The following is a 26,472-nucleotide window of genomic DNA, read 5'->3' on the forward strand; positions in this document are numbered from 1 at the left end:
GGCCTCTAAAGCACAGGGTGTCCCCATCAGATATATGCGTTGGTGGTTGAACCTGTGGGCCAACCACTAGGAAGTATTGGATTTCAGTTGTGGGGTGTCCATCACTAACATGCTGGGAATTGTTTGGTTCTTTGTTCAACATTTCTTAAATTTACTAGAGTTTGCTTGGTCTAACTCCCCCCACCCATCCCCATGTAAATAGATTACCATATTTATATTAAAGTTTTGAGTTAGAACTGCCTACCTGGAGTCAACACTATCTCTCATGCAGCAAGAGTTTAGAGACCGAGGGGGTCCACACATCTAAACTGGGATAGGAACTTGATTTCATTATGTCAGTTCTTTTTCTGACACTATGTCAAATAACTGATTGTGTTTCCCGTGATGTCTGTTTCTGTCCCTGCAGGAAATCCTGGGTGACCCATGGCAATCATGTCTGTAGGGAGGGGAGCAGCAGCTTAGAAATATTCACAACCAACACAATTTTGATTAAAGAAAGAACTCTGGTTTTTAATAGTTTTGATCATTAAAAAAGTTTAAACCTGCATAGCAATCATTTCAAAAATAATTATTTAATGTTCCATAATTAAACTGTACACAACCTAGTCGTGGGACACAGAAGCCAGTGAGGTGAGTGGTGCAGTCTGGCGCAGCCCCAGGAGCCAGGATTCCAGCCGAGTTTTGTCACTGTGTTCATCTAAGCTGTTTATTTTTTTCCTTTTCTTTTTTTGTCTTTTTTTGTTTTTTTGATTTTTTTCATTTTTTTGATAACTTGGCACAGTCTGGCTCCACCGGATGGCCATGAGCGGATCTGCACTGGGAGGAGAGAGCAGCTGGACTCCAGTCCCATCTTGCTTCCCCTCCCCCACTCAGTGGGATTCCTCAAAGTCGTTCAATGTCTCTGTATTTCTTCCTCAGGATTGAGACTTGGTCTTTAAAGAGGACCGGGTCGAGCCTCATCTGAGAGTGGATCAGCGGCATGTAGCCAAACCAGCTGGCAAACGTATTCATGCAGCTCTGACGCTGGGCAAAGTGGTCAGGGTCAGCCCAGCGGGATGCTCGGGAAGTCTGGGGAGGAGACAAATAAGGAAGACAGTGAGAGAAGGCAGTGGGGAGAAAGCACCAGAAGTGGGACCTGGTAGCGGCCAGCAGCAGAATGTGGGGCCTAGTTGCCAAGCCTGTCCATCTACAAGGCTGGTGAAGGCAAGGCGCATGCGCTAACTTACCTTTGCCTGAAGTCAAGATGAGGGCAACTTGACCAATGACCAAACACCCTAACCTATTGAAGCTTTCTGAGCTGACTAATGCTCATGTGGTTGAGCCATGGACCTGTACCAATGAACTCTCAACTACCTCAGTCACTAAACAGAACATTCTTTTTTATATGTAGGACCAAAGCTATGACTCACAGTGAACTATCTTTGCTTCAAAGATAGTTTTCTAAATCCTTATGTGAAATTTCTTTAAGCATAGATTTATTTTTATTTATGTATGTGAGACTATGCAGTTTGCATATGTGTGTATGGGTGTCTTTGGAGGCCACACGAAAGCATGAGATGCTTTGGAGCTGGAATCACAGAAGGTCCCAAGTCATCTGACATGTATGTTGGGACCCGCCCTCCAGTTCTCTGCCAGAGAAGCAAAAGCATTCGTAGCTGCTGAGACATCTCTCCAGCCTTCTAAATCTCAGATGCTAACATGGCTGGTGTACGGAGACATGGACTGTCAGAAGTCCTACTTTGGACTTGAACTTTATGTATCTAACTTTCCACCTTTATTAAGTTCCGACCAAATGGATGGTTTAAAAAGATGCACGCATAACTGAAGAACAAACGAAACCCTTACACTTCACTCATGGATAGAGCTACACAGCACCTAAAACCCACACTCTCTTACAGACTTTCTCTACTGAGATGACTGAAATACAAAAGGAACTCAGATCCAGTGACATAGTGCCTATGTCTATAAGACTGACTCTACAGTAAAATGTTAAAAGCCTGCTTGTAACCTAACAATTGACTTATTGATGCCACTAAATTCCTACAGTTGTTTTAAGTATTAGATGGCCCCAGGTACTATTGCTTACTCACAAAAGAAAAATTTATCAAAGTAAAAAAAAAAAAAACAAAAAAAAAACCCCTGCCATCTTTTTAGTTATATTGTCCCTAAAGCTGGGCAAATACATTTAGACCACAAAAATGATGGGCACTGACTTGATGACTTCCAGTGGGGACTGGAGAAGGAACAAACTAAGTTCTATTAAAGGGAGAGGCCACTTTGAGTTTGAGTGAGTATACAGATAACACTAACTGGACGTGTGTTTTGTTTGTTTCTCTTGTTGCTGGTTTGCCTGGAGGGGAGATCTCAAGGGCAGGGGTGGTGCACTCACACTCAACACGCATGTATTATAAACACAGATAAATAAGCAACTGTTTACTACGTGTGTGTTTGTGTAGGCTGGAAAGATACTTTCATGGAAAGTGCATTTTAGAGTGAGACTCACGCAGAGTCACTTTAAAACCACAAGTATCAACACGCTTGAAAATAACGTGGTAAATACAAATGTCAAGTTAGCATGGAGCAGCAGAATAACAAAACACTACTTGTGAAGTGTTCTCATGAAGTGTTCACACTGGAGCCTGCCAGCAGCAGGGTGGGGGGTGGGGGGCTCCCAAGTCACAGCAGGATCGAGGAAGTTACAGGTATTCGCTGAAGGCTAGAAAGGCTAAGGAAGGCTCTGTTCTCTAGCATCTGTACTGTGAGAAATCACCTTTGCAACCAGCAGAAAGGCAGACTTAAGATAGCTGGCTGAGTTCCTATTAGAGAAGACAGCCTCGAAGGCAGTGGGTCACAATCGCTTTCTGGTCAAATGACCTTTTCACAGGGGTCACCTAAGACTATAGGAAGGCACAGGTAAATATCTGTGATTTATAATATCATAAATTTCATTCATAACAGTAGCAAAATTACACTTTTGAAATAGCAACAAAAATAATTTTCTGCTTGGGGGTCACCATAACACAAGGTACTGTATTAAAGGGTCTCAGCCTTAGAAAGGAGGAGGGCCACTGCTCTGTGGTTGACAGGAACTTGAGGGCATTTTTGACTGGTCCACTCACTCCAAAGGGCCAGACTCAAGCCCAGGCAACTGTGCATGTATGCAAATAGAAAAACTATCAAGAACTTCAGCTCATTCTTGATTGATTCCAGCCCAACTAACAAATACTAAAAACAACAACAAAACCTTTTTCAATTTAATAAAAGCATAAGCTTAAACATAATACCCATTTGTTCTATGGACACAAAGGTTTATTGAAATCATGAGGATGATGGGAAGGAGGGCTTGAATATACTCTGTTACCTGGGCACAGGGAGACAAATCTAACATTCAGTATCTGAATTACTAGAGATGCCCACTTAGTAGAAGTAGGCAGATATACAAAAATGGTCACAGATGTGGTACTAGCAGTCCTCCCTGGATGACTGCACATCCTCAGGGGAGTCTAAAGACTCCTAGCAAACACTAGTAACAGAATGTTGTGATTCTGTGAGCTTGCATTTGACAAAACATATGGGTACACAGTGCTTGGATTTGAAGTACTTTGGTCTTAATGATTGGAAAACTCTTGCCAATGCTTCTGCCTGTTGTTCCAATAGTTAAAGGAGGGCAGAACTTTCCTAGTACACAGGGGTTTCTCCATAACCAGTATGTTCATACTGTCTGAACCTGTGTGGGCTCAGTAAGCAGTGAACGATAAATCCTCTTAATATTGTTTTTCTCTTGCTACATTTATTGAATTGGAAAATCCCAGTCAACAAGGTTGCTAAAGTTCCCTTTGCAAAACTTAAGATTTACAGCCAGCACTCAGCACAAAGCTTGAACACAAAGCTTGGTTTTGGTGGCAGTACTGTTTGTTTTGTTTTTAAAGATATACTATCCTAGGCTCTGTAGCTGGGGCAAGCCTAGAGCCCTCATGGGCTAGACCATCTATCTTAGCCCTCCAGTAGTCACCTAGTCACCATGCCCAGCTATGTTTATGCTGAGGTGATTTCAATCATGCAGGGTGCTCCATGATTTAACCTAGGGACAACTAAGAGTTGTACTTAAACTTTTTCATTTCTTTTTTTTAATATCACATCTATTTACTTATTTATGTATTTTGGGGATTAAAATCAACTTCCTTCTGCTCCAGGCACTCTACCAACTGAGCGACAACCCCAGCCCTCATTTATTACATGTGGTATTGTCTCTGCTAGGGAGGAATCAAAGTGAACTTCAGCTTGCAGATGAGCCTGACTCGTAGACTTGGGGAGAAGTCGTGGATCAGAGACTAGAACCCTACTCTCGATTTTGTCTCTAACTTACAGGGTATGTGTAGGAATAAGTTAACATTTCTAGACCTAGTTTTCCTGCCTATAAACACAGGAAGTGGGATGATATTTCTGAGAAAGTATATCTTTATCACAAAAATTTATAAGCCAAGAGGATATCTGGCTTCACTTTAACAATGATATCAGTTTCATGAAAAAAGATTTTACCATTTCATTTTCAAGATGAACCAAGAGAACTTGAGAAAGTGACTGGCTTGCCCATAGCTTATAAATGCTGGTTCTAGAACTGAAAACAGTTAGTGTGACCTCTACTACTTCACTGTGATATTTGCTCAACTGAGAAACAACAACCAGAACACTGTGTTAAGAATGGATTCCTTGCTGCTTGTAGGCATCTACAGGAAACTGACATAAAGTTCTCATGGTAGAACTTTCACTCTGTGGTGGACTGAATAGTTACAGCTTCCCTGAAAACACTGATGTCTGACCCGGACACGATGCTCTGAAAGTGAGGCATCTGGAAATGCTTAGCTCATGGAGGTAGAATCCTCAAGAAGAGGGTGCACCAGAGAGCTCTGCATCATGCAGGGACGTGGCAAATTAAATAAGTTAAGAAGTGATACCTGTGATACCTCGTATTACAGCTGGGTATTATGGCTGCTGACACCTTGACTTCGGAATCCCCAGGTTTCAGAAGTATGAGAAATAAGTGTTTGTAACTTAAGCCTTAAGTCTATGTTGTTTTGTTATAAAAGCCCAAAGGGTATAAGACAAACTCTAAGAATGTGTCACTGTCATGTCATGTTATGGGTTATCTAAGAGCTTTATATTCTTAATTATCCATGTGCCAATCATTCCTTCCTTCAGGGCTTTCAGATGTGGCTCATTTTTGTGTCTCCTTATGACACTGCTAGATAAAGCGGAGGAAAATATATTTGTGTAGCCTTGGGAAGAAAGTCCTCGATTCTTACCTGTCCCATCATTGTCTCCTTATACTGTTTCTTCTGGGTCACTTTGATTGGAGGCAATTTTGTCACAGCAGACACCAGGAAATTCATGAGAATGTCCTCACAGTTGGCCAGTTGGTCTACCATGTTCTTCAGGCTGGCTGGCAGGTAATGGGAATACAGGTAGTGATAATATCTGTAAATCACAAAGGAAATTCTTTTAGCAGGACAGCATTACATAATGATAGGTAGGCTTTAAACATAGGCATTCTTTGGATCCCTGAGCACGCCAATGAATTCATTAATAATGACAGTTATTATTTCTATGGTACTTGCTATAGGCCAAATCACATTCTCAAGTCTTTAACAAGAAATGCCTCATCTAACCCACCTAAGAAATCTATGAGGCAAATGTTATTATATTATTATCCTTATTTTACAGATGAGGAACCGAGTGAGGCACAGAGATCCCCCGGGGAGGAAGATATTGCTTGCCCATCACAATTTGGTATCAGGCTGGTCAGTCAGAAGGAGAAACTGAATACTAAGATGATGTGATGACAATAAAGATGACAGTCTCCATTGTCAGTTTGATGCAATTTAGAATCACCATGGAAACACACCAGAGTGTGTAGCTGTGAGGATATTTCCAGAAAGGTGGAATACAGCAAGAAAGACCTGCCCTGAAAGTGGACAGCACACACCATGGACTGGGGTTAAGACTGAGCACAGAGAAAAGAGCACCAGCATTCACCTCTCTTTGCTTCCTAACTAAAGATGCACTGTGAGTGCTGCCTCTCATGTTCCTGCTGACGTGCCTTCACCACCATGATGGACTGTATCCTTAAACTGTGAGCCAAGACAAACTTCCTTGTTAAGTTGCTTTTGTCTGCTATTTTGTCACAGCAATGAGAAAAGTGCCCAATACAGATGGCAAGCAAATTTACTTACAAATTAGACAAACTACTTGAATGACTTAGATTCGTTTGTGTGGAGGAGGCAGGAGGAGGGGAAGCTTTGAGATGAAGACTTCTTCAGCCAAATGTTTATACTTGGGCATTTTCAGACTTAGCCCTGAGATGGTAAGACTCTTGATTCTCTACGTTAAAAGTCTAAGGTAAGATTGGTACATTTTCCTCATTAGGATAAAATACTGGAGATTTTCATTAATGATCCTGCGGAACTATGAAAATGTGAACGGTCTATATTTACTTATCTGGTACTTTTACCTCTGTCTGCTGGATTTAAACACTGCCCATTTTATATCCTGCCTGTGATTTTTCTCAGAATAGCTTCTTAGGTATCATAACATGCCCAGGAAAAAAAAATCTGCATTTAAAAATAGTTACTCATTTGTAGAATTCCCTCTGTTGATAGCACTCTATCGTTCTGGACATCAAGTCAGAAAACATGGTAGTCATTAAATTCTGATTAGGTCACGATGCTGACTCAGCTTCAGAATATAGCTGCAGTGTGGTTACTACTTCTTCCAGTGTTCACTCTCAGGCCCCAGTCTCATCTCCATCTCCATCTGGCTTACTACTTCCTAACAGTTCTTCCTGTCCTTGTTATCTTCCTTATTGCCTATTCTTATCATGACATCCAGAGTGGATTCTGGGAACACAACCCTGAAGTCTGCTCTGTTCAGGCCATGCACTGACTTATCCATTAGAGGAAATGCATCAAAGTCTCCTGTCTCTGGGCTCCCCAGGCCTCTTGGACCTTCTCACCCACTGCACCACAGTCACCAATTTCAATCTTCTTTTCCATCTTTCTCCATTTTTGCTCTTGGTGTTTCTTCTTGCTATTCCCAATACTCTCTATAACAGCCTTGGGTAGCTTTCTCTTGCTTTGAGGTTTCTGGTCACTTCCCATCTGTATACTAGACCATCCTGACCACACTCCAATCTGCCTCATTTCTGCACCTCCTGCTACTTGACTCTTCGTCAGTGTCTTCTTGCTGTCGCTGATTTCCCTGTAGCATTTATGTGTCTCTGTTCACTAGCATATGAATCCTGCATTGTCAGAGACATTTTCTGTTTTACTCAATGATGAACCCAAACCACCTAGAACAGTGACTGGGATACTTAGGTATCTCCTCTGAATATTCAGATACTCAACCTAGCTCTGAGTACTTCTTTATCTTCTGGCTTAACTGAAAACATTACTTTGCCTTAATTTCTAGAAATACAATAAGCCAAGAAGATTCATAGCACACATTTGCTACCTCAACAAAAGTCAAATGGGAATACTGACTAATTTTCATTAATGTTGCAACTGGATTTGGCCTAAAGTTCCCATTAGTGCAGTTGTCAGAAATGAATATGATGCATTTCAATGAGAAATCGCAGCTCCTCACTTGTGGTAGATAGCAGCTCCTGTCAACACCATAGAGTAGTCATTCGTCCACTTGGATGTGTAGCCCCACCGCTCCTTTGAATTATCCCAGAAATGGCTGCGAGCAGGATATCCCACAATTCTCTCTGGGAAGCTCTGCCACACGGTGAAGGCAAAATCCACCTACAAAGCAAAGTACAAGCCAAACAAGCAATCAAGACTGTGAACAAATGTCAACAAAACATCGCCTCCCCCTGCTAATTCAGAATGCGGAATCCCTTGGCTGTTTCGAAACATTAATTCCCCATATTCATCAGCAAATTAAACTGACTGCTTGACATTTTGCCCTGCAATTATGCACATCTTAAATATTTTGTAGGAAAGAAAGTTAAGATTAATATAGGAGAGAGGAAGGGGGAAAGGGAGGGAGGGAGGGAGGTGGGAGTGGGTGGGTGGGAAGGATCGATCCTGACTTGCCCTTTAGAAATCCCAGTCTGTTCAAGCTAAAAAAACAGAAAAGCAGTTGCTTCCTTCTCCCCAACCCCAAAGGCACATGTGACCATTGATTCACAGGAAGCACAGAGGCATCTGTTTTGTAAACGAGAACAGATTTCCTGTGTGCATTCAGGGACTGAAATAAGGCAGGCCTCGTAACTAGCATATATCAAAGCCCAAGTGACTCAAATTAGAGCATGTTCTTTAGGCAAAGTTTTTGTAAAGAGCACAACTTTTAACAGGAACATAGAGAAGACATTGCAAAGAAAATACAGCAGGCATGTCAGGTCTGAAGACACAGGAGGCTAGGTAAAGCTAGAAAGGCAGCCGCTGTGAAGTCACTGAGAACAAGTGGGGACAAAGGCCCAAGTTAAATCAAAGCAAAGCAAAACAAAACATGATTATTTTAAAGAAAAAGTTTATAGGAAGTCAACGTGGGTACTTCTGAACCCACTCTAAGCTAGTACATAGAGCTACCAAGTTATCTCATTTTGAGTCTGTATACTCCTTTCAGATCATCTGATGAATAATAAATAAAAATAAACAAAAACTATAAAAGTAAATATGTCTGTAATCATATAAGAATTATGATATAAAGGTTTAGAGGGCCTTACACATTGTAATAACCTGTGAGGAATACAGATACTTTTATATTTTTCAGTTAATGAAAGGGAAAGCTAACATTAAATAGAGGATCAAATAATTTATGTACACTAGTAAGTGGCAGGGCCAAGATTTGAACCCTTTCACATCCAGTGTGTATCCTAGCCTCTCTCAGGTTCTGTTGCTAGTACTGAAAGCAATTATCTTAAACACATGTTACAGTTCACCTTGCAACCCTAGCCCATCTCTTCTTGGTCAGTAACGCAAAAGTAATTCTCATTGTCTACGATTATTTCAAGTCCTTTACTGTGACAGTGGCTTGGGGACTGAATGCTAATGCTAAGTCCTAGTCCTAGCATCAAAGATGGCCAAAAACCCAGTAAAAATTTAGAACAGCCAAAGGGTGAGAAATGGAATTTTTATGAACTAATGAACATGACCATACAATGTCACACAAGGGAGGGCCACCCAGTTATTGAAAAGACTACCCAGGTGAAGTTCCCCAGATCCCAGGTTGGATATTAGCATGTTTAAAGGCCACTGGGATGGTCCCCTCTTTCACAATCAACAGTTTGAAAAACAAGGAACTGAAGCGTGGAAAGTTAGATAATTGGTCAAAAGATGGGGATCTGAATTCTAAAAAAGGGATTTAAATCCGATCTTTGGCCATGGTTAAAGACAGGACATTCTGAGATCAGCAAGTTACTGTCTGTGCTGGCTGGGTTTTGCGTATCAACTTTACACAAGCTATGCTTCCAAGAGATACACCTGTAAGGTATTTTCTCAATTAGAGATCAATGGGGGAGGGCCCAGCCCAAAGTAGGTGGAGCCATCCCTGGGCTGGTGGTCCTGGGTTCTATAATAAAGCAGGATGAGCAAACCATGGGAGCAAGCCAGTAAGTAGCATCTGTCCATGGCCTCTGCATCAGCTCCTGCCTGGAGTATCCTGCTCTGTTTGAGTTCCTGTCCTCACTTCCTTCCTTCCACAGCAGTGTGGAAGTGTAAGCTGGTATTTTGTTGCATCTTAGAAACTCGACCTGAAACACAGTCTATTCTGAGGCTTCCTGTGAAAGAACATGGACATATCATTGGACCTTCTTTCAGAATTAATCCAAATGGATCTGTCAATCACTTGGACAGGAAAACATCTCCCAGGAAGTTGTCACTTCCAGAAGCCTTAAGGAGGAGATAGCCTACGTGAGCATGTAGGTCAGTATGGGGTCCCTCTTGGCTGCTGTACACTCTAACTATGAAAGTGTTCTCTACTGTGGCACACTTGGGCCATTCCCACTCTCAGCCATGAGAAAGCCTCATGCATTTTAATTATATGCTTCTCTTCACGCTATACTGTGTGTCTCATCTAAATTCCATGGAGATAAAGGACTGGGGATAGAGAGTGAGGTCCTGGTAACACTACTACAACATGGCTGAAACTTAAATGCCATACAGTGGACCAAGCAAGAGAAGTGAGGCTAACAGGGCCTTGTAGGAAACATTTTCATAAACATGAGATGTCCTGGCTGGGTAAATCACTGATAGGCAAATTAAAGATGAAGGTTGTCAAAGATGGGGAGCCACAACGTAAAACATATACAAAGATTCTTTTGTGGATAAAAAAAAATGTTTTGGGAGAAGAGATAAGTGACAGTAATTGTACAAATCGTGAATGAACTAAATCACTGAATTGCAAAGTTTAAACTAATTGATTTTATAATATGTAAATCGGTATTTGCTTTACTAAAATAACTTACAGAATGAAGTGAATAAGTCTACCTTGATATTTCCCAAGCTTTTTCCCCAAGTCTCATCTCACCCATTAAATTAGTTAGGTAACATTTCTCTTTAAATTGACTACTCTTTTTTTTTTTTTTTAATTAGGTAAAAATGTCAGGAAAATCCTAGATTTCATTGGTGACTATGTTATTTTTCAAAGAAACATTAAAGCAGTAAGATAATTGTTAAAACGAGTATGCTACATAAAGTATCTTTTTTGAAACACTGGCCCAGAACATTAATTTTTTCTTATTAAATTTATTTATTTGAGTCAAGTGGGAAGATACACACATGGGTCAGTGTATTTTATTTGTTTGGGTTGGGGTTGGGGGCATGAGACACTGCATCTGTGGATGTCAGAGGATAACTTTCATAGTCAGTTCTCTTTATCCATCATGCATGACTGAGGATTTAAATGAGGCTGTGAAGCCCAGTGGTGGTAGCGGCACATGCCTTTCATCCCAGCAGTGGGGAGGCAGAGGAAGGCAGATCTCTGGGTTTGAGACCAGCCTGGTCTACAGAGTGAGTTTCAGGACAGTCAGAGCTACACAGAGAATCCTTTGTAAATGAAATTTCAAACACTGGTATAGAAAGTACATTTACCCACTCAGCTATTCTCCTTGCCTCACAACATTTCTTAAATATAAGTTTTAATCTCCAAATTTTTCAGCCTTAGCTAGAAACCACTTTCATTGTAAACAACCATACATTCATGCTTATATGAGGCATCAATTTGATGCCTGACATTCCGAGCTGTGCCAAAGATTGCACACTTACTATCTAGTCAGAGGCTTTCTCATATAAGGAACAATCATTAACATGTGCGCTAACTTGACCCCAACAAAGGTCAGGAAGGCAGATGGAAGATTAGTTCTGTGTGGGCCAGCGAAACCATTTCCACATGAGGCTAACATGGGAGGCCCCTCTTCTGTGGGTGGCCACCATTCAATCCACCGAGTTCCTGAACAGAGAGCGAATGGAGGAAAAAGGTGTCCCTGATGTTCCTTAACTATTTTAAAAGAACCAGTCCTGCCATTGGTGGGTGTTTATGCCAGGCCACATGTGCAGAGCTGAGAGAACAAATTTCAGGACTTGGTTTTCCCCTTCTACTTTAACAAGGCAGGCACTTGTTTCAGTCACACGAAGACCAGGTTAGCTGGTCTACAAACTTCATGTTCATCCCCCTGTCTCTGCCTGCCATCCTTCTGTAGGAGTGCTCAAAGTACAGATGTGTACCACCACATCTGGCTTAGTAATGTGGGTTCCAATTATTATGCACAGGTCATTAGGCTTGCAGGGCAAAAGCTCTAACTCATGTAGCCATCCCAACTGCCGTGTGTGTGTGTGTGTGTGTGTGTGTGTGTGTGTGTGTGTGTGTGTGTTCGTTCCTGCCACTGCCCCCATGCTTGTATATGAACTCCTCCTTCCTTTGGGCTGGGACTTAACCATTGGCTATTCACACTCTGAGGCCATCCTTTTCCTATGAGGACTACAATACCACCTTTCCTGAGACACCAGCTTACATTTGGAAAGTGTAGACATTGCAGGCCCTGTGACCCCCATGACCTCATAAACTAATTCCTTATAATAAACCCTCACTGTTTCTCTTTCTCTGGAAACATTGCCATCACAAGAAGAGAAAGGCTTAATATGGCTTGTTCACATAAACTGTATCTTCCAGGATGGGAGGGAAGGAGAGTGGTGGATCATACCTCAGGAAAACTTACTGGGGAGATTTAAGACAGCAGGGGATAGAGAGCCTTAGCAGATACCTGAGACCAGGTCAGGATAACCTATGACATCCCCCACATTGAAAACCAACAGTGCCAATTGATGGGACAGTATATTACGCAGCCTCTTGTCAAAGAATCCACCCAACTGTCAGCACTCTTTAGGGTTTCCCATTATTCTTTGATAAAGAAACAACTAGTATAGAACCCAATGGGGTGCTTTCATTGCATGAATTTCTGACTATCTCAGGGCCTTTTCAAGTCATTTCAAAGGAACTCAAAAGTAAATTCAGATAAAACTGTGATTCTTCTGATAACACTGCTTTCATTCAGATCATTAACACATCAAAGAAAGCAAAGGTCAACATAAGCCCCCTTCTCTTAAAAATCAACATCTGTTTTCTTTTGAGGGTTTGTAGCAACTCATATAAATGTAAATAACCATAAACCACCTCTATCTAATGCCCTTTAAAGAATGCCTCTTAAAAGAAAAAAATCTATCCCTGATGCTTCAGTGAAATGTATATGCAATCTAAGATCCCTTGAGCAGTTTGTGTGTGTGTGTGTGTGTGTGTGTGTGTGTGTGTGTGTGTGTGTGGTGTAAATCCAATGGAACCAACACCTATTCACCTAAAAAAAAGAGAATAGAGAAACTCTGCCCATGACCATTTTGGGCGATACAATCACTTCGCTGATCAGCAGGCAAAAGCAAGCCAGACTGTCAATCTCTTAAATTTACATATTGTTTTCAATCCACGTTGACTTCTAATTACTTCACATGCAACACATGTTCCTCCCAGCATGCACTGAGTGGTTGGAACTGCTATCTTCCGACAGGGAAATTCTCCAGTACAAAGACGCATCACAGTGGTGGAAAGCTATTTCACCATGGGCCATGGAAAAACTAGCCTGGAGTGCAGTCAATTGCCTTGTGTCCTGGGGAAGTTGTGAGATGAGCCATACTCCAGGTCATAAGAAGATGCCCTAGGTATGTGCTGTGGATGTTCCACCATGAGGATGTACTGCTTCTCCTGGGTTTGCACTGTCCATCTTCTTTCCCTGGGATGCTGGAATAGTGATGTAACAGCTAGCCTTGACGATTGACTTGACTGGACTCAGAGGTACCCAGGAAATTAGTAAAGCACGCTGTTAGATGTGTCAGTGAGTGTTTTCAGAAAGGATTACCCAGGGGAGGAGAAGGGTAGATGTGAGTGTGGAATGTGAGATTCAATATGCTGGGATTCAGGAGGAAGCGATGGGGGAACCATCTAGCTCAGACAGCCTTTATCCCTCCCTGATGCATGGTTACTACATGATGTTCGAGCTGCTGTGATGGAGTGAAAGCTCTGAAATCCTGAGCTAAACCAATCTTCCTTCCGCTAAGCTGTATGGTCGCAGTCCTTCATCACAGCACACCCAGGGATGGCTCCACCACCTCCGCTTTGCATACTGTTCTAGAGCATGGCTTGGTCAGGCCAATGGTAGCCACCAGCAAAATTAAAAAACTAAAACAGAAGTAGAAACATGGGATTAAGGAGGTCTCTTCCCTGCTCCCTTCCTTTCAGAACTCTGTGGTGCCACTGTTCTGACAACAGCCACATCTCCAGGAACACAGCTCTGGGAGGAGGGCCTCTTCGGCAGAGCTCCATCTCTGGGACTCTCTATCCTTTCCTTGGTCTTCCAGGGATGCAGTCGGGAAGCTTTTGGCTCTTACCAGGCCTTTTACCATTCTTTACAGCATTTACCAACCCTACCCACACCTCTTAAGTAATTGGAAATGCTCTCATTCGAGCAATCTGACTTGAATTCTGTTTACTGCCAGGACTTTGATGGATACAAGCAGGGACTGTGTAACCCAAGTACCTGGCATAGAGACCAGAACAAAGGAATCTCTCAGCAAATACTTGTTGAATGAATGTGCTCTCAGGGTGCCAGCTTCCCTTTGCAGCAAGCTGCAGAAAAATACCAGCTGGAGTGTCTCGAGGCTCATTTTTCACTGCCTTCCCTCTGTTCGTCACATTCTCAGTCCAACAGCCCATCCTCTTGCCAAGAGACACGTGACATAGAGGCTGTATGGTCAGCCTTGAATTGGCAGTGTTTATCCCCAGCACCCAGTCACTAACAAGTACCTATAGAACTCGGGCTACTTAGAAAGAGGCACTGAACCAGGTGAGCCCGGGACATTGGTTCTGGGGATATTTAGGATCTGTTCAACTACATCGGGTAGAAACTAAAAACAAAGTTGTAACTATCGAATCTCAAAGAGGACGGCGAGTTAGCCAGCCTATATCAACCGTAAATGTACCTACTAGAACTAAACTGGGGTCTGAAAAGAGTGTGTGCTGGCAAGTGTCAATTTCTAAAGCAAAAGAAAAATGATTATAAGGCTTAAAAAATAAAAGGAAAGGAAAAGCTCATTGATAATGTGATCCCGCAATTCTAAATTTTCATATAGCTATCTTTGATCTCATCTACGGCCTAAAGCTTCAGAGATCAATACTCATTCCAGCTACAGAGTTTTCTATCATCTATCTCTTCCCTCTTCTTTCTCTTTTTCTCCACATACTTCCCTGTGTAATCTTACTTTTGGCACAAATACCTGAACATTCAAAATAGAAGAGGTCTCTATCTCAGCTGTATATGTGCACGGTGTGTGTATGAGAAAGTGTGTGTGTGTGAGTGTGTGCACGTGTGCATGATGGGAGCAGGGAGCACTTTAGATGAGACAGAAAAATAGCCTTTTAGAAGCCAGAAATGTGTCAGACTGCATACTAGGCACAGACAGCACTGCAACTGCAGAAGAGTGGGATGCTTGGTTATAGATAGAGTTTCAGGACACAGGTATTCCATGCTTGTGTTTACACACCTGCCTACAGCTGAACTGCTTATAAAACAAGAAGAGATGAAAGGCAAGAGGGGGAGGGGAGAGGAACAGTCATACAAATGAGGTCTTAAGTAGAAGAGAAAACAAAGGGAAAAGTGCCTTCCTCAGGGTGCCAGGGGGTGGCAAGGCGCTAACAGGAATTAGGCTAAGTAACACCCCTTCTTCAGGAAGTTTTGGGATAATGTTTTTAACTTCTAGCAAGGCAAGGGCAAGAGCGATGCTGCCGCTTTGGGCCTGAAGGCACCTGCCTGAGAGCCCCTCCCTGCTCCCGAGGCACCATCCTTACTTCGGTAGTTGAAAGCACAGTGTCCTCATCAAGGCTGAGCACAGCATCAGTGACGATGTTGTCGTAGGGCAGAAACCGGCTGCTCATAACCTGGGGAGTAAGAGAAGTGACATTAGGTGATCGGAGAAGCAACGTTAGAGTCTTCCTGTCAGGAGAATTCTGCCTGCCACATCATCACGACGACGACTGTTCCATTACATGTCATCTGCCACAGCGAAAGCCTTCCATCGACCACCAGCAAAAATTAACCCGGGCAGCAATTACTGCGCACCTACAGGTACCACAGCAAGGATGAAACCAAATGTGATTTATGGGCTGCCTTTAGGAACCCGTAGTCTGTAGAAATGGTGAGCCAGATGACTGACTGCCTTTCAGTCAGGATGAAAAGTGCCAGATCAGAGGGCAGCAGAGACGGCTGCCAGGAGAGCACACGAAGTCTTCATGGGAGAAATGATTTAGGCAGGCCCTGACTAGGTGGGATGGACCAGGCAGAGACAGAAATGGGGCAGTAGAGACAAGAGTTCAGCAAGCACAAGGAGCTTCCAAAGATAAGCAGTATCCTGAGAACAGGAAAGAACAGGGAAGAAGACATATTCCATCCTGGTACACATCCTGGGAGGCTAGACTACTGGACATGTCCACACATTTACAATATTGACTTTATTTCTATTTTAGCAAAAATCATAGATAATGGATGTACACATATATTGTTGCTATGCCAGTGGAAGGAATTAAGAGTGAAGAATATATCAATTTAACCCTTTAAAAATGAGAATCTGTGGTGCACAGTTAGAGGAGTTGAGAAGGTGCTACATGGATGCATTTGGATCATTCTAGACCAGTAGGCATGAGGCTAAGAAGGTTGAAGAGATAGATGGAGATAGATGGAAGCTCACCTATGAGAGGCATAGCTTCCATCTTCGAGGACTACACTACACAACAACTAACTGCCCTGGACTAGCTAGCATGTCAGGGAATGTCCCAGCCTTCCCTTCATGGCCTTTGTCTTTATAACAAACCCATCTCAGGGTTGGGAGTGATGGGGGGTGGTGACGTAGGGAGACAGAAAGGCCATGAACTTTGCCTAAGCTAAACCTTGGGTCTGTTCCCAGATGGTGTGGCTGGGTGGACTATCCCTCAGGTGTGAAAAGATCCTAAAAGTACATGTATGGCCAAATGTGACAAGCTCAACCCCCTGGTCCTGTGAAAGGCTTGAGATTCACACATAGAGACCTGAGAGGCAGGCGCCGCTTGAATTCACTTCAAAGGCTCAAATGATGGGTAGCGAAGCAGCTGGACACTGGCAAGAGGGAAAGGGGATATCTAACGGGCTCAGGGAGGTTTGATAGCCACAAAGAACCCCGTGCTTTGCTTACAGGGAGGAGCCAAGCTTGTCTACTCATCTCAAGTCCAAGATGTGTGCCTGTGAGCTACAGCCGCATCTTCCAGCCTGAAGAATGGGAAACACTATGCTAAACCATCTGAGAGCCCAGGCAATAGAGCTGTAGCATACATGGCTGCAGAGACTACTCCCGCACATCTGTCAAGTGGGTCAGGGTTGGGTTTTTAAAAGAATCTTTCTCAGTCTTTCAAAATAAAATAAAACACAAAGCGATCAGCAACCCCATATTCACAGTGCTCCAGAAATCTCCGCCTGAAGCAATTCTCCTGATGCTGTTTACATGTCCACGGAGGACCGCAGAAACCATTAGCTAGCAGCTTAGCAATGCCCTGACCTTTCCCGTGTTCAGCCTACAGGGGAAAACTGCAAAGACAAGCCCTATAAATCCAAAACAGAACTCTGCAGCTGAAACAGCATACATCAGTTCTGAAGTCCTGGCTAGATACGTAGATTATGGGATGGAGAAAACTGCCCCCCACCCTGAGCTCAGCCACCAGCTTCACAGGGAAGTCAGTCAGTCAGTCAGTCAGTCAGTCAGTCAGTCTGTCTTCTTTCCTTCCTTCTTTCCCTCCTTCCTCTCCTCCCTTTCTCTTTCTCCCTCCCTTCCTTTTTCTGAACCTATAGTTTATGAGTCCATTAGTATAGAAATAAGAGATTTTCTTTCAAGTCCTTGACCCAATTACCTTCGTGAATGAACTAACACAATAGGAAGAAATATACCCACAAGGTCAGTATTTCATAAATGGTATTTGTTCTGTTTCTTCACAAAACTGGTTAACCATGTGAGCAGATGACTCTTTTACAACTTATAAACATGGCAATGAAACGGCCAAGACTCATCTAGTACAGAAGAAAAAAAAACTGTATGGAAATAATTGCATACATGCTACACAAAAGTTTGGGGGATTCTATAATATCTGTGCCTACAATTCCTAGCACACATGGTATCATTTGATTCTTTCAGCCTTCATAAACTGGGTGTGTGAGGGCACAGAGATTAAGACACGCCTCTTAGATCATATAAAAACTAAGCCAGACTCTATAGCCTGTAACACAAATCACAACATGGCAGTCCCTCTTAGAATACCAGCTGACATTTGATGAAACGTTAGTATGTGTTAAGTAGGCACAGAGAGAAGTTCTTGATACACAATATTTCACTGTATCATCAAAGTGGGTCTATGTTTTAATCCATTGAGTCTGGGTCAAGGCTGAAATGCAAACGTTTTCACAAAATGCACCACCCAGGCACTGAGAGTCACGACAAGGCACATGAGCCACGCAGTCCACTGGAATTAATGGCCAAAGTAGAGCGGAAAACTGAACAAACTACCAGGGACACAGTTATAGAAATGAATGGGAGAGTGTAGCATCTCCTTAAGGTATGATCTCAGGAAAGGTTCTAGCATTTTCAGCAGTAACTTCTCACTGGGAGTAAAGGTATACAATTAGTGAATTAGAGCATGAAACTGTAGTGCTATCTGAACACATCAGAATGGCCCCAGTCAGGCACCTGAGTCCCTCTCCACACATTCTGACACACAATCCCAAGAGATATGGGAGATGTGGTCATTCATGGAAGCAAAACACTAAAGAATTCCAAAGCTCAGAGTTGCTGGTGTACATCTGCGCTGTGTCCAGGTTTCCAGATGTTAAAACCAAAATGTAGCTAACCTTTTAACACATTATTCTCTTTATGAGGTGGACATAAAATGATGGAGGCAGGAGAATTTTTTTTTGTCAGTCCCTTTTCTGAATCTATGCAAATGGTGACATGTATTCATAAGAGAAAAATTCATGCCAGGAGGCTTATGACAGTTCTCAAGAGTCACCTTTTCTTATCAAACACTAATTAGCCAGGTTCAATACCCATCTTGATTGACAACAGACCTATGGTTGCTCTAATTACTGTGGTCATATTTTCCAGTGTGTTGAAATTCTGTTATATAGGACCCAACGCACAGTGTTTTAAGTGAAAAATGAGTATGCAATGACATGCACTGTTTGTCATTTTTTCCAGGGGGCCATTGCGATTCTCACTGTATTATGTTGAGCCTATGGCTCTGCCACTTTTCTAAGGTCCAAGATGGTTTCAAAAGGTTTGACCCAACAAACTGATTATTTTGCTATTCTGGCTTAAGTATGTACCTAGTGTAAAGTAGTCTCTGTCAGATTGGCAAAAGAAGTCTCTCAGATGACACTGCTTCTCTAATATCACTTTTAGTCAGTAGTGACTAATTCACAATTGGAGAAGAATGTCCCATGTACCAGCTAGGGGGGTGAGCTCGGTTCTGGCTGTTAATAGTGGGTGACATTTTAAGACCACAGCAGAATGAAGAGAGTTGAAAGACAGGTGGGGATGTTAACAGAGGTGGAGAGTTGAGACAGCTGATCAAGACAGAAGCTAAATGGCCTTTCGGATCATTATCCCCAGCAGCCACAGAGGAAAGTAGGGAGAAAAGACTGGAAGGCTGTTGAGGGCTGGACACATGGCTTCAGACACCAGTTTAAGACATCAACAAATATAGTCCCTGAAAGGCCACAAGATGATCAGAAAATTACTATGTTCTAAGCAGATTGGACTGAGTAATAAAAGTAATGACCCAGTGAGGCTGAGCTGGTGAATCTTCGGATGGAGGCATCAAGACAAAATAAGGAGAAAGGTCTTAAAGATAAAGGTAAGGAAGAACCTTTTCTGAAGGACACAATGTATTAGCTAAACAAACTGTGTACATGCAGCAGCAGCAGCAGCAGCATCTGCCACCTTATTTTCTTCTTGTCATTTATGGAAACACTGCTGTTGCCAGGCTTTGAGTTCATTTTACCCTCACGGTTACCCTAGGAAGTATGTGGCATGAGTTTCATTTTATGAATGAGGAAATAGCATCCAAAAATGTAAAGTTAGAAAGCTACCAGACTGTTTGCAGTGAAACTCTGCAAGGGTTTACTGATTCCAAAGTCCATGGCTGTCAAAGCTGAAGACGTTCGGAGACAACTACAATGTTAGCCAAAACCCTGACCCAAGAGCTCTTAAGGACTAGCATCCATGGTGATCTGGGAAGAAGTAAGTTTCCACAGTAGACTCACATTAGCCCCTCCTACCTTGCTTTCTCCTTCAATGACGATGACAGGCACGGCAGTGGCAGGCCAGCGGTGTTTGGCTGGTAGAGGCTTGTCACAATTCCACAGAACTATAATCTGAAAGGCACAGGGATCATTAGATGGCTGTCTTGGGTACTTCTATAGGCCCCCTTCTAAAAGAGGAATGGATGTGAGCTGACAAAACTAAGTTTCAAAGCAAGTCCATACCCATACAAAGTTTAGAACTTTCGATCTTCAACAGCCAGGGAATGGTAGAAATCTAAAAGACTGCTTTCAGAGACTAGGAGAAAGTAGTATCTGCAAGGGCTGAGGAGATGGCTCAGCGAGTAAAGAGCTTGAATTTGATTCCCAGGACCCATGTCAATGCCAGGTGTGTATGTCTACCAAAACTCCTAGCCCCTAGGAGGCAGAGAATCCTTGTGGCAAGCCTGTTTACTAGACAGGATGAGTCAATGAGCAAACTCTGGGTAGAAGAGACTCTCTGCCTTAACAAATATGAAAGAGAACAATTGAGATAGACCCCAATGTCATCCTATGGCCTCTATATGTATAGCATATTTGTGTATATGCACCTGCACATAGACATAAACCCTCATTATATGAAAATACATAAAAACACACATACACACACACACACACATACATACATACATACACACACACACTCACAAATAAAAAGTGATAACTTCAAGTTTGCCGGAACTTAATCAAGTGTTTTCTAACTTCTGATATCTTATGACGAACAGTGTAATAGCAACTGTGATCAAGTTACATAAAAATGTATACTAAACATCCGAACATCTGCTATGAACTCGCACTACACCAGGCAATGTGGGCGACATAAAAGCATCTGAGACAGAAGCACGATGGGTTCCTGCTTTGGATTCCCCCGAACAGTTGCTGGTTTTATGTGACATTCTAATTTCCATTAAAGGCAATGAATTCAAAACTGAACACTTCACTCTGATTTGAGCCTTTTCTCATTTGTAAACCATCTTATCTACACCCGTCAAGCTAAAAAATTAAACAGTGTTAAGACTCTGGGAATGATACTGATTTGGGAAACACTGTTACCACAGATATCATCCCTGCTCTCTCTTGGTAGCTGTGAAGGAAAAGTTGACACTTCCCGACATCGACAAGTCTGTTACTGTTGTTGGAACGTAGTGTTCTGTGTCCTGCCCATGGCCATTGTGCTATTACTTTATTATTTTGATGTTTATGAATGAAATAAGAGGCTAGGGAGACGGCTCAGTGAGTAAAGTATTTGCCCTGCCAACACAAAGACCTAAGATCTATCCCCAGCATCCACATGAAAGGCCAGGTTTGGTAGTGTGCGCTTGTAATCCCTGTGCTGGGTGAAGTACCAGAAACAAGCTGATGGCAGATCCCTGGAGCTTGCTGGCCAGGCAGCCTGGCCTTATCAATGAGTTCCAGGCCAGTGGGAGATCATGTTTCAAAAAATAGGTAGACAGTACTTAAGGAACACTATCCTAGTTTCACCTCTGGCCTAAACACACTTGTTAACACATCTGCATGTGTACCTGTAACACACATACCTGTACATACACAAAAAGAAAAAAAAAAAAAAGGAGTAATGTGGGTCACACAATTTTTTTCTTAGAGAATGTATGTATGTGTGTGCGTTGCCGGGGTGGGTACACTTTACACCAAGGTCATTCTGAAATCTGACTTGTGCCAGGTTTCAACTTTTGAGTCTCCAAGTTGATAAAAAGAAGAGTATCAAGGCCTAGCCAATCAGTAGAGGAACTGGGTATGTTGCCTGAAGAGTCCTGGAGAGCCAAGTGTGGGACAGGTAGGAAAGGAGGCTCTCCATCATCAAGCTGCAGAGAACAAGGGTACTCACCTGCGCACAGTACTGGGATTTGGCTGCAGCCACAAGAAGCTTCAACACTGGCTGGGACTGAGAGACCAGGGGCGTCACAGCATGGATGACTGCAGTGAATTGAGAGGGGGGCTTTAAACCTGAAAAGGAATGACAGGAAGAGCCTAATGAAACACTGAATAAAAGACAAGACTCTGATAAAAGGCTCCATGTTCCAATGGTTTACCCACGGAGTTGATATCCCCTCAAGCAAAGTTGTCCTTCATCTCTTATTTCGAGAAAGAAGTGAAGCAAAGGGAAAGTTGACATGTTAAAACAAACTGGCCTAGAGACCGCTCCAGTGTCCGTCTCCAGCTTCTGTGGACACTTTCTTCCCTTAGTGATGCCTGCCATCTTCCTTTATTTATTCCATGTTTATCTATGCACTCTGCTCTGGTCACTTAGCTGTTATGTCTGGACATAAGCATGTCTTTTCTATCGGAGGATCAACAAGTACCTGAATATTAACTAAAGGGGTTTGTTCGATTAACTGTATTTCCTTTAAGAATTAGCATGTAGAAAAGGTTTGAAAGACAGCACCTAACATCCGCTTAGGCTTGACCCTCAGATCTTCTGTCTAGTGTTGGTGACCCTGAGAAGCATTGGACCCTCTGGGTTCCTTCAGTTGGGAAATGCAGTCATTCCCAGAGTTGAGCACCCTGAGACACACTGAGCACTTAGAACAGGACTTAGCAAATAAGAAGTTCTCTGTGTTATCACCATCAGCACGCTCCACGCTGGCTCCAGCATCAGCAGCGTGATACCTAAGGGAGCCTCCATATTTCAAGAATGGCTGCTTTGTGTAACAGGAACACCACTGAGAGAAAAAGTATGTGAAGCTGACTTATGCCCAATGGGAGCTCTTCATAGGAAAGGACAATCAATATGCAAATCAACCATTACCACCAGAGAGAAGCAAGAAGGCATTCCCCCCAGGAGCCCTTCTTCAAGAACTCAGACATTACAAACAGGTTAAGAGCCTTTCAGAACTTCATTAATTTAGACCTACTCATTCGGTCCATTAGCAGCTTAGGTATGAACCAGGCATGGTGGGAGCATCCCAGTTAGACTGTGATATAGGTGGGGATGTAAGTTAAAATCAGAGTGTATATGGGAAACTATTACGTAAATGTTTTACGTGGAAAATTGTGCCTTCCAATTAGCGTTTTAATTGAACTTCAGAAAGAAAGTGAGTTTCTCCTTCTCTTGATGAACACTCAGGTAAGAACCATACACAGGACCGAAGAAGCACTTTTTAACAAGGGAAACCAGTCATTGCTTCTAGGTTTTCCAGCAAGAGTTTAAGAAGCATCATATACACACTTCTAAGGAGCTGCCTCTGAATGAGGATCACGGAGCTCTACAAGAAACGTTAGGATTCTTATCTACTGCCTTTGTCAGACAATGAATTCCAACTTGGCCCACAGTAAACCATCCACTGAGTTCCATATGGTCCTCCAACATGTCCGCTGTACAGTAAATGGTCATTCACTGCTGATGGATACTTTAGGCCCTGAACTTCAGTCTCATTTTGTGGGTTTCAAGCTAAATATGTACAACTGAAGAAGGGTGAAGCTGTTTTGGAGCACATTTATATGGAGTGGATAACCTTGAGTCTTCATCATAGCAGTCTGAAAGGGGATTTATTGCCCCACATTTTCTAAACTCTGTAACTCTGAGCTAACGTGTCCTTGATGCCACTAACATGAGAGTGTCTGGGGCTCCAACTATGGAAATGCCTGTGGTAGGAACAACAGCCTCTGTGGAGCTGTGTCTCTGTGCTCACATCCTTTACCTCACTGAGATCAATTCAAGGCTGCTTGAGAGTACAGATTCTATCAAACGTGATCTTTATTTCAAACATCTAGTCTGGGATTAGCTCAGTGTATGAGAGGATCATATTAAACGTCGGAAGAAAGCATAAATTCTTTCTTGTCACATAATCTTAGTTATTTCTTATTTCTCCTTCTTAATTGAGGTTTTTCTAAGCATACGGTAAGAGAAGTGAGATTATGAAAAAAATCATGAAGATGTACACACATGTGCGCATATATATATATATATATATATATATATATATATAGTCTTTTCTCATGTTCAAAATGATCTGTAACTTAAGCATATTTCTCATTGAAGTCTACTAAATGCACAGGACAGCTGATCAGATGAGAAAGAAGGCTTCTTGTCTTTTCTGTTCTCCAATACTCTGTTGTATTTACAATTCTCAATTGCAAGTCACCGCTTTAAACGGGGCTCAGACACCAATCTCCCACCCCGGCTGTCAGGAAGAATGACCACTTCCAGGTAATCAAAAGGATTCACTTACCTAAATTAGCATAGTAGTAAGGGAAATCTCCCAGGTAAGATGAATACTGTGGTAGGACGAACAATCCTCCAGGATGTTTGTTCCATATTAAACTGTTACGTGATATGTGCTTGAATATTCTGTCCTGAATAATCTACAAAGCAAAGCACGTGGTGAGGTTGAGTCTGGGATGATACTTAGAAAGCATCTTGGCTCAATTCAAGACAGGATATGATGATGTTGAAAAGACACAGCATATTCTACCTGTCCCTCATCCAATTCCCTATTGATAGGAATGTGTGCAAGTCAAAGCAGTGATGGGCTCGGAAGGACAGTAAGAGGACGAGATGGACTGTGGTTGACAAAGCTCCTCCAGTTCCATTTTAATCATACATTCTGTCATCTTATTTTATTTTACTTCACTATTTAATAATAATGGTCCTTGCTAGTTTCAAAGTACACCAAAAGAACAGTTCACCAGTCCTTGGTGGTGGGGCATCTATATATAGATTCAGATGTTATCAGCACGATCAGTTCTGGGTGCATGGCAGTGTCAATGTGGGTCATGTAGAGACAGAAGCAAAGACAAGAGAAGGCAGGCACAGTCTCCATCCAGACCTTTCCTTTAATTCGGGAGGGAGTTTTAAATTGCCTGTCACCATCGTTCATTCCCTTTTCAAAGTCAGTTGCAGGACTTTGAATACTAGCCAGCTCAAGTGTTTCTGTACTTTGTCTTCAAAAAGTAGCCAGTTAACAACTGCTCAAAACATCCTACAGAATGGGACAAGAACCATGGCGTGTGAAGACTAATAATTGTCAGGCTAGTTCATTAGTTTCCTTGGACTTTGGGACCTTGCAGATCATTAAATTCTACATTTAGAGACAAACCTTCTCCCAACCTGAATCATTTGTCAGTTGAATTGATTAGTCTACTTTAGGGCTGTCTCTCTGACGTTCAAACTCTTGTAATAAAACCATTGACTCATTAAGATATGATGTGGAAAATAATTAGCTTGATACAGAATATCATACCAGGAAAGAAAGCTTAAAACTCAAAAACAAACAAAGCAACAAACCAAAAACAACCCCAGGGGCTTAATCAAGGGATATGTGTTACCATGTATAAAGTGCTGAGTTTGACTCCCAATAATCAATCACTGAATCAGCCAATCAACCCTGATACAACTCTGAGGGAAACGGGAATCTAAGTATGGACTTTTAGGATTTGCTCAGTTATTAATATGCTCACCCATGGCACCCCCCATAGTGACTGGAAGAACAATCAAACGAGTCCCATGCATCTTTTAAACCACATCACCTGTACTTTCCTCTGAAAGAAGTAGAGATGAAACTGAGAAGACCCTGTCATCTCAGTTCAGTAATATCTGCATTTTTATCTTTTCCTCAGATCAAAATTGCTAATTTTATATGGTTAGGTTAACTTTCTGAGTTAATGAAGATTTTGAGATCCCAGTTATAATGCTGATATTTACTGCACATGGTACAGAAGTGTGGCTTGCAATGCCATCCTCAAGACATCTATTGTGAGCAACATGTCCGAACCGGAAAGAGTTTTACAAGGCACACAACTATCTGATACCATTTAGTCCACGTTCTCATCTCACATACTTTCCCAATGCAGGCTATTACTTCCTTTCATAGTGGTCCATTCAGAACTCCCTTTTGTTTTCTTTCCAAATTTATGTGCCTTTCAGCACCGAGTCATAAATGATCGTGGCTTTCAAGACATAGGAGGAAATAGTGATAGGCAGCATGAGAAATTGAAGCTACAAACAAATGACATGGAGCTCAGAGTTGTAACAAGATCATCGTTTGCTGAGTCTCAGAGAGGCATGCTTCACATGGTCATGGACTCCTTTTGCTTTAAAGTCACAGCCCTGGTTTCTTTCAAATTTCCCAAATATGACCATCAGTTATGGAACACCCTTGAAATTCTAATAAGCATTCCATACTCTATTTAAATGGATCTTGACAAGAAGATACAAGCGTGACTGCATAGCACATGGAACTTAACCTTGGCCAAGTGAGGTGCGGCTTCTGGGGTCATCCTCTAACTGGTAATAAAATGATAACGTATCGCTGACACAACAGCCTCTCAGAATGTCAGATAATTTGCTGAAATTCTTGTATTGAAGATTTGATTTTTTTCCCTTTCAAAACAAATTTCATTTCATTTTCGAGATACAGCCAATATTGGTCTTTTTATGTATTTCCCCATAGTACGCATGGCTTATTTCTCTGAACTGACCAAAACAGAGTAATTTTTCTATGCAAAAAATGAAAATACTTCTGAATAAAAAGCTTCCACATTCATTAGAGATTCTTTAGGACTTTGGTTTTTTTTCTCCTGTCTTTTTGTTTTTTCCTTTC

At 42.2% G+C, this 26,472-nt stretch overlaps 1 protein-coding gene across 1 annotated transcript in view; it reads right to left on the reverse strand.

Moving 5' to 3' along the window:
* Positions 1 to 483: 483 nt before the first annotated feature.
* Ext1 (exostosin glycosyltransferase 1) overlaps positions 484 to 26,472 on the reverse strand; it is a 275,239-nt gene continuing 249,250 nt past the window's right edge. Inside the window, exons 5-11 of the mRNA XM_028765946.1 lie at positions 24,103 to 24,235; positions 21,759 to 21,877; positions 19,892 to 19,987; positions 15,388 to 15,477; positions 7,639 to 7,799; positions 5,304 to 5,475; positions 484 to 1,068 (exon numbers count right to left, since the gene is read on the reverse strand). Coding sequence (XP_028621779.1) covers positions 883 to 1,068; positions 5,304 to 5,475; positions 7,639 to 7,799; positions 15,388 to 15,477; positions 19,892 to 19,987; positions 21,759 to 21,877; positions 24,103 to 24,235 — 957 coding nt within the window. The 3' untranslated portion in view covers positions 484 to 882. The remainder of the gene's footprint in view (positions 1,069 to 5,303; positions 5,476 to 7,638; positions 7,800 to 15,387; positions 15,478 to 19,891; positions 19,988 to 21,758; positions 21,878 to 24,102; positions 24,236 to 26,472) is intronic.

This window comes from Grammomys surdaster, unplaced genomic scaffold (genome assembly GCF_004785775.1).
Source record: "Grammomys surdaster isolate TR1022 unplaced genomic scaffold, NIH_TR_1.0 63, whole genome shotgun sequence".
Lineage (NCBI taxonomy): Eukaryota > Metazoa > Chordata > Mammalia > Rodentia > Muridae > Grammomys > Grammomys surdaster.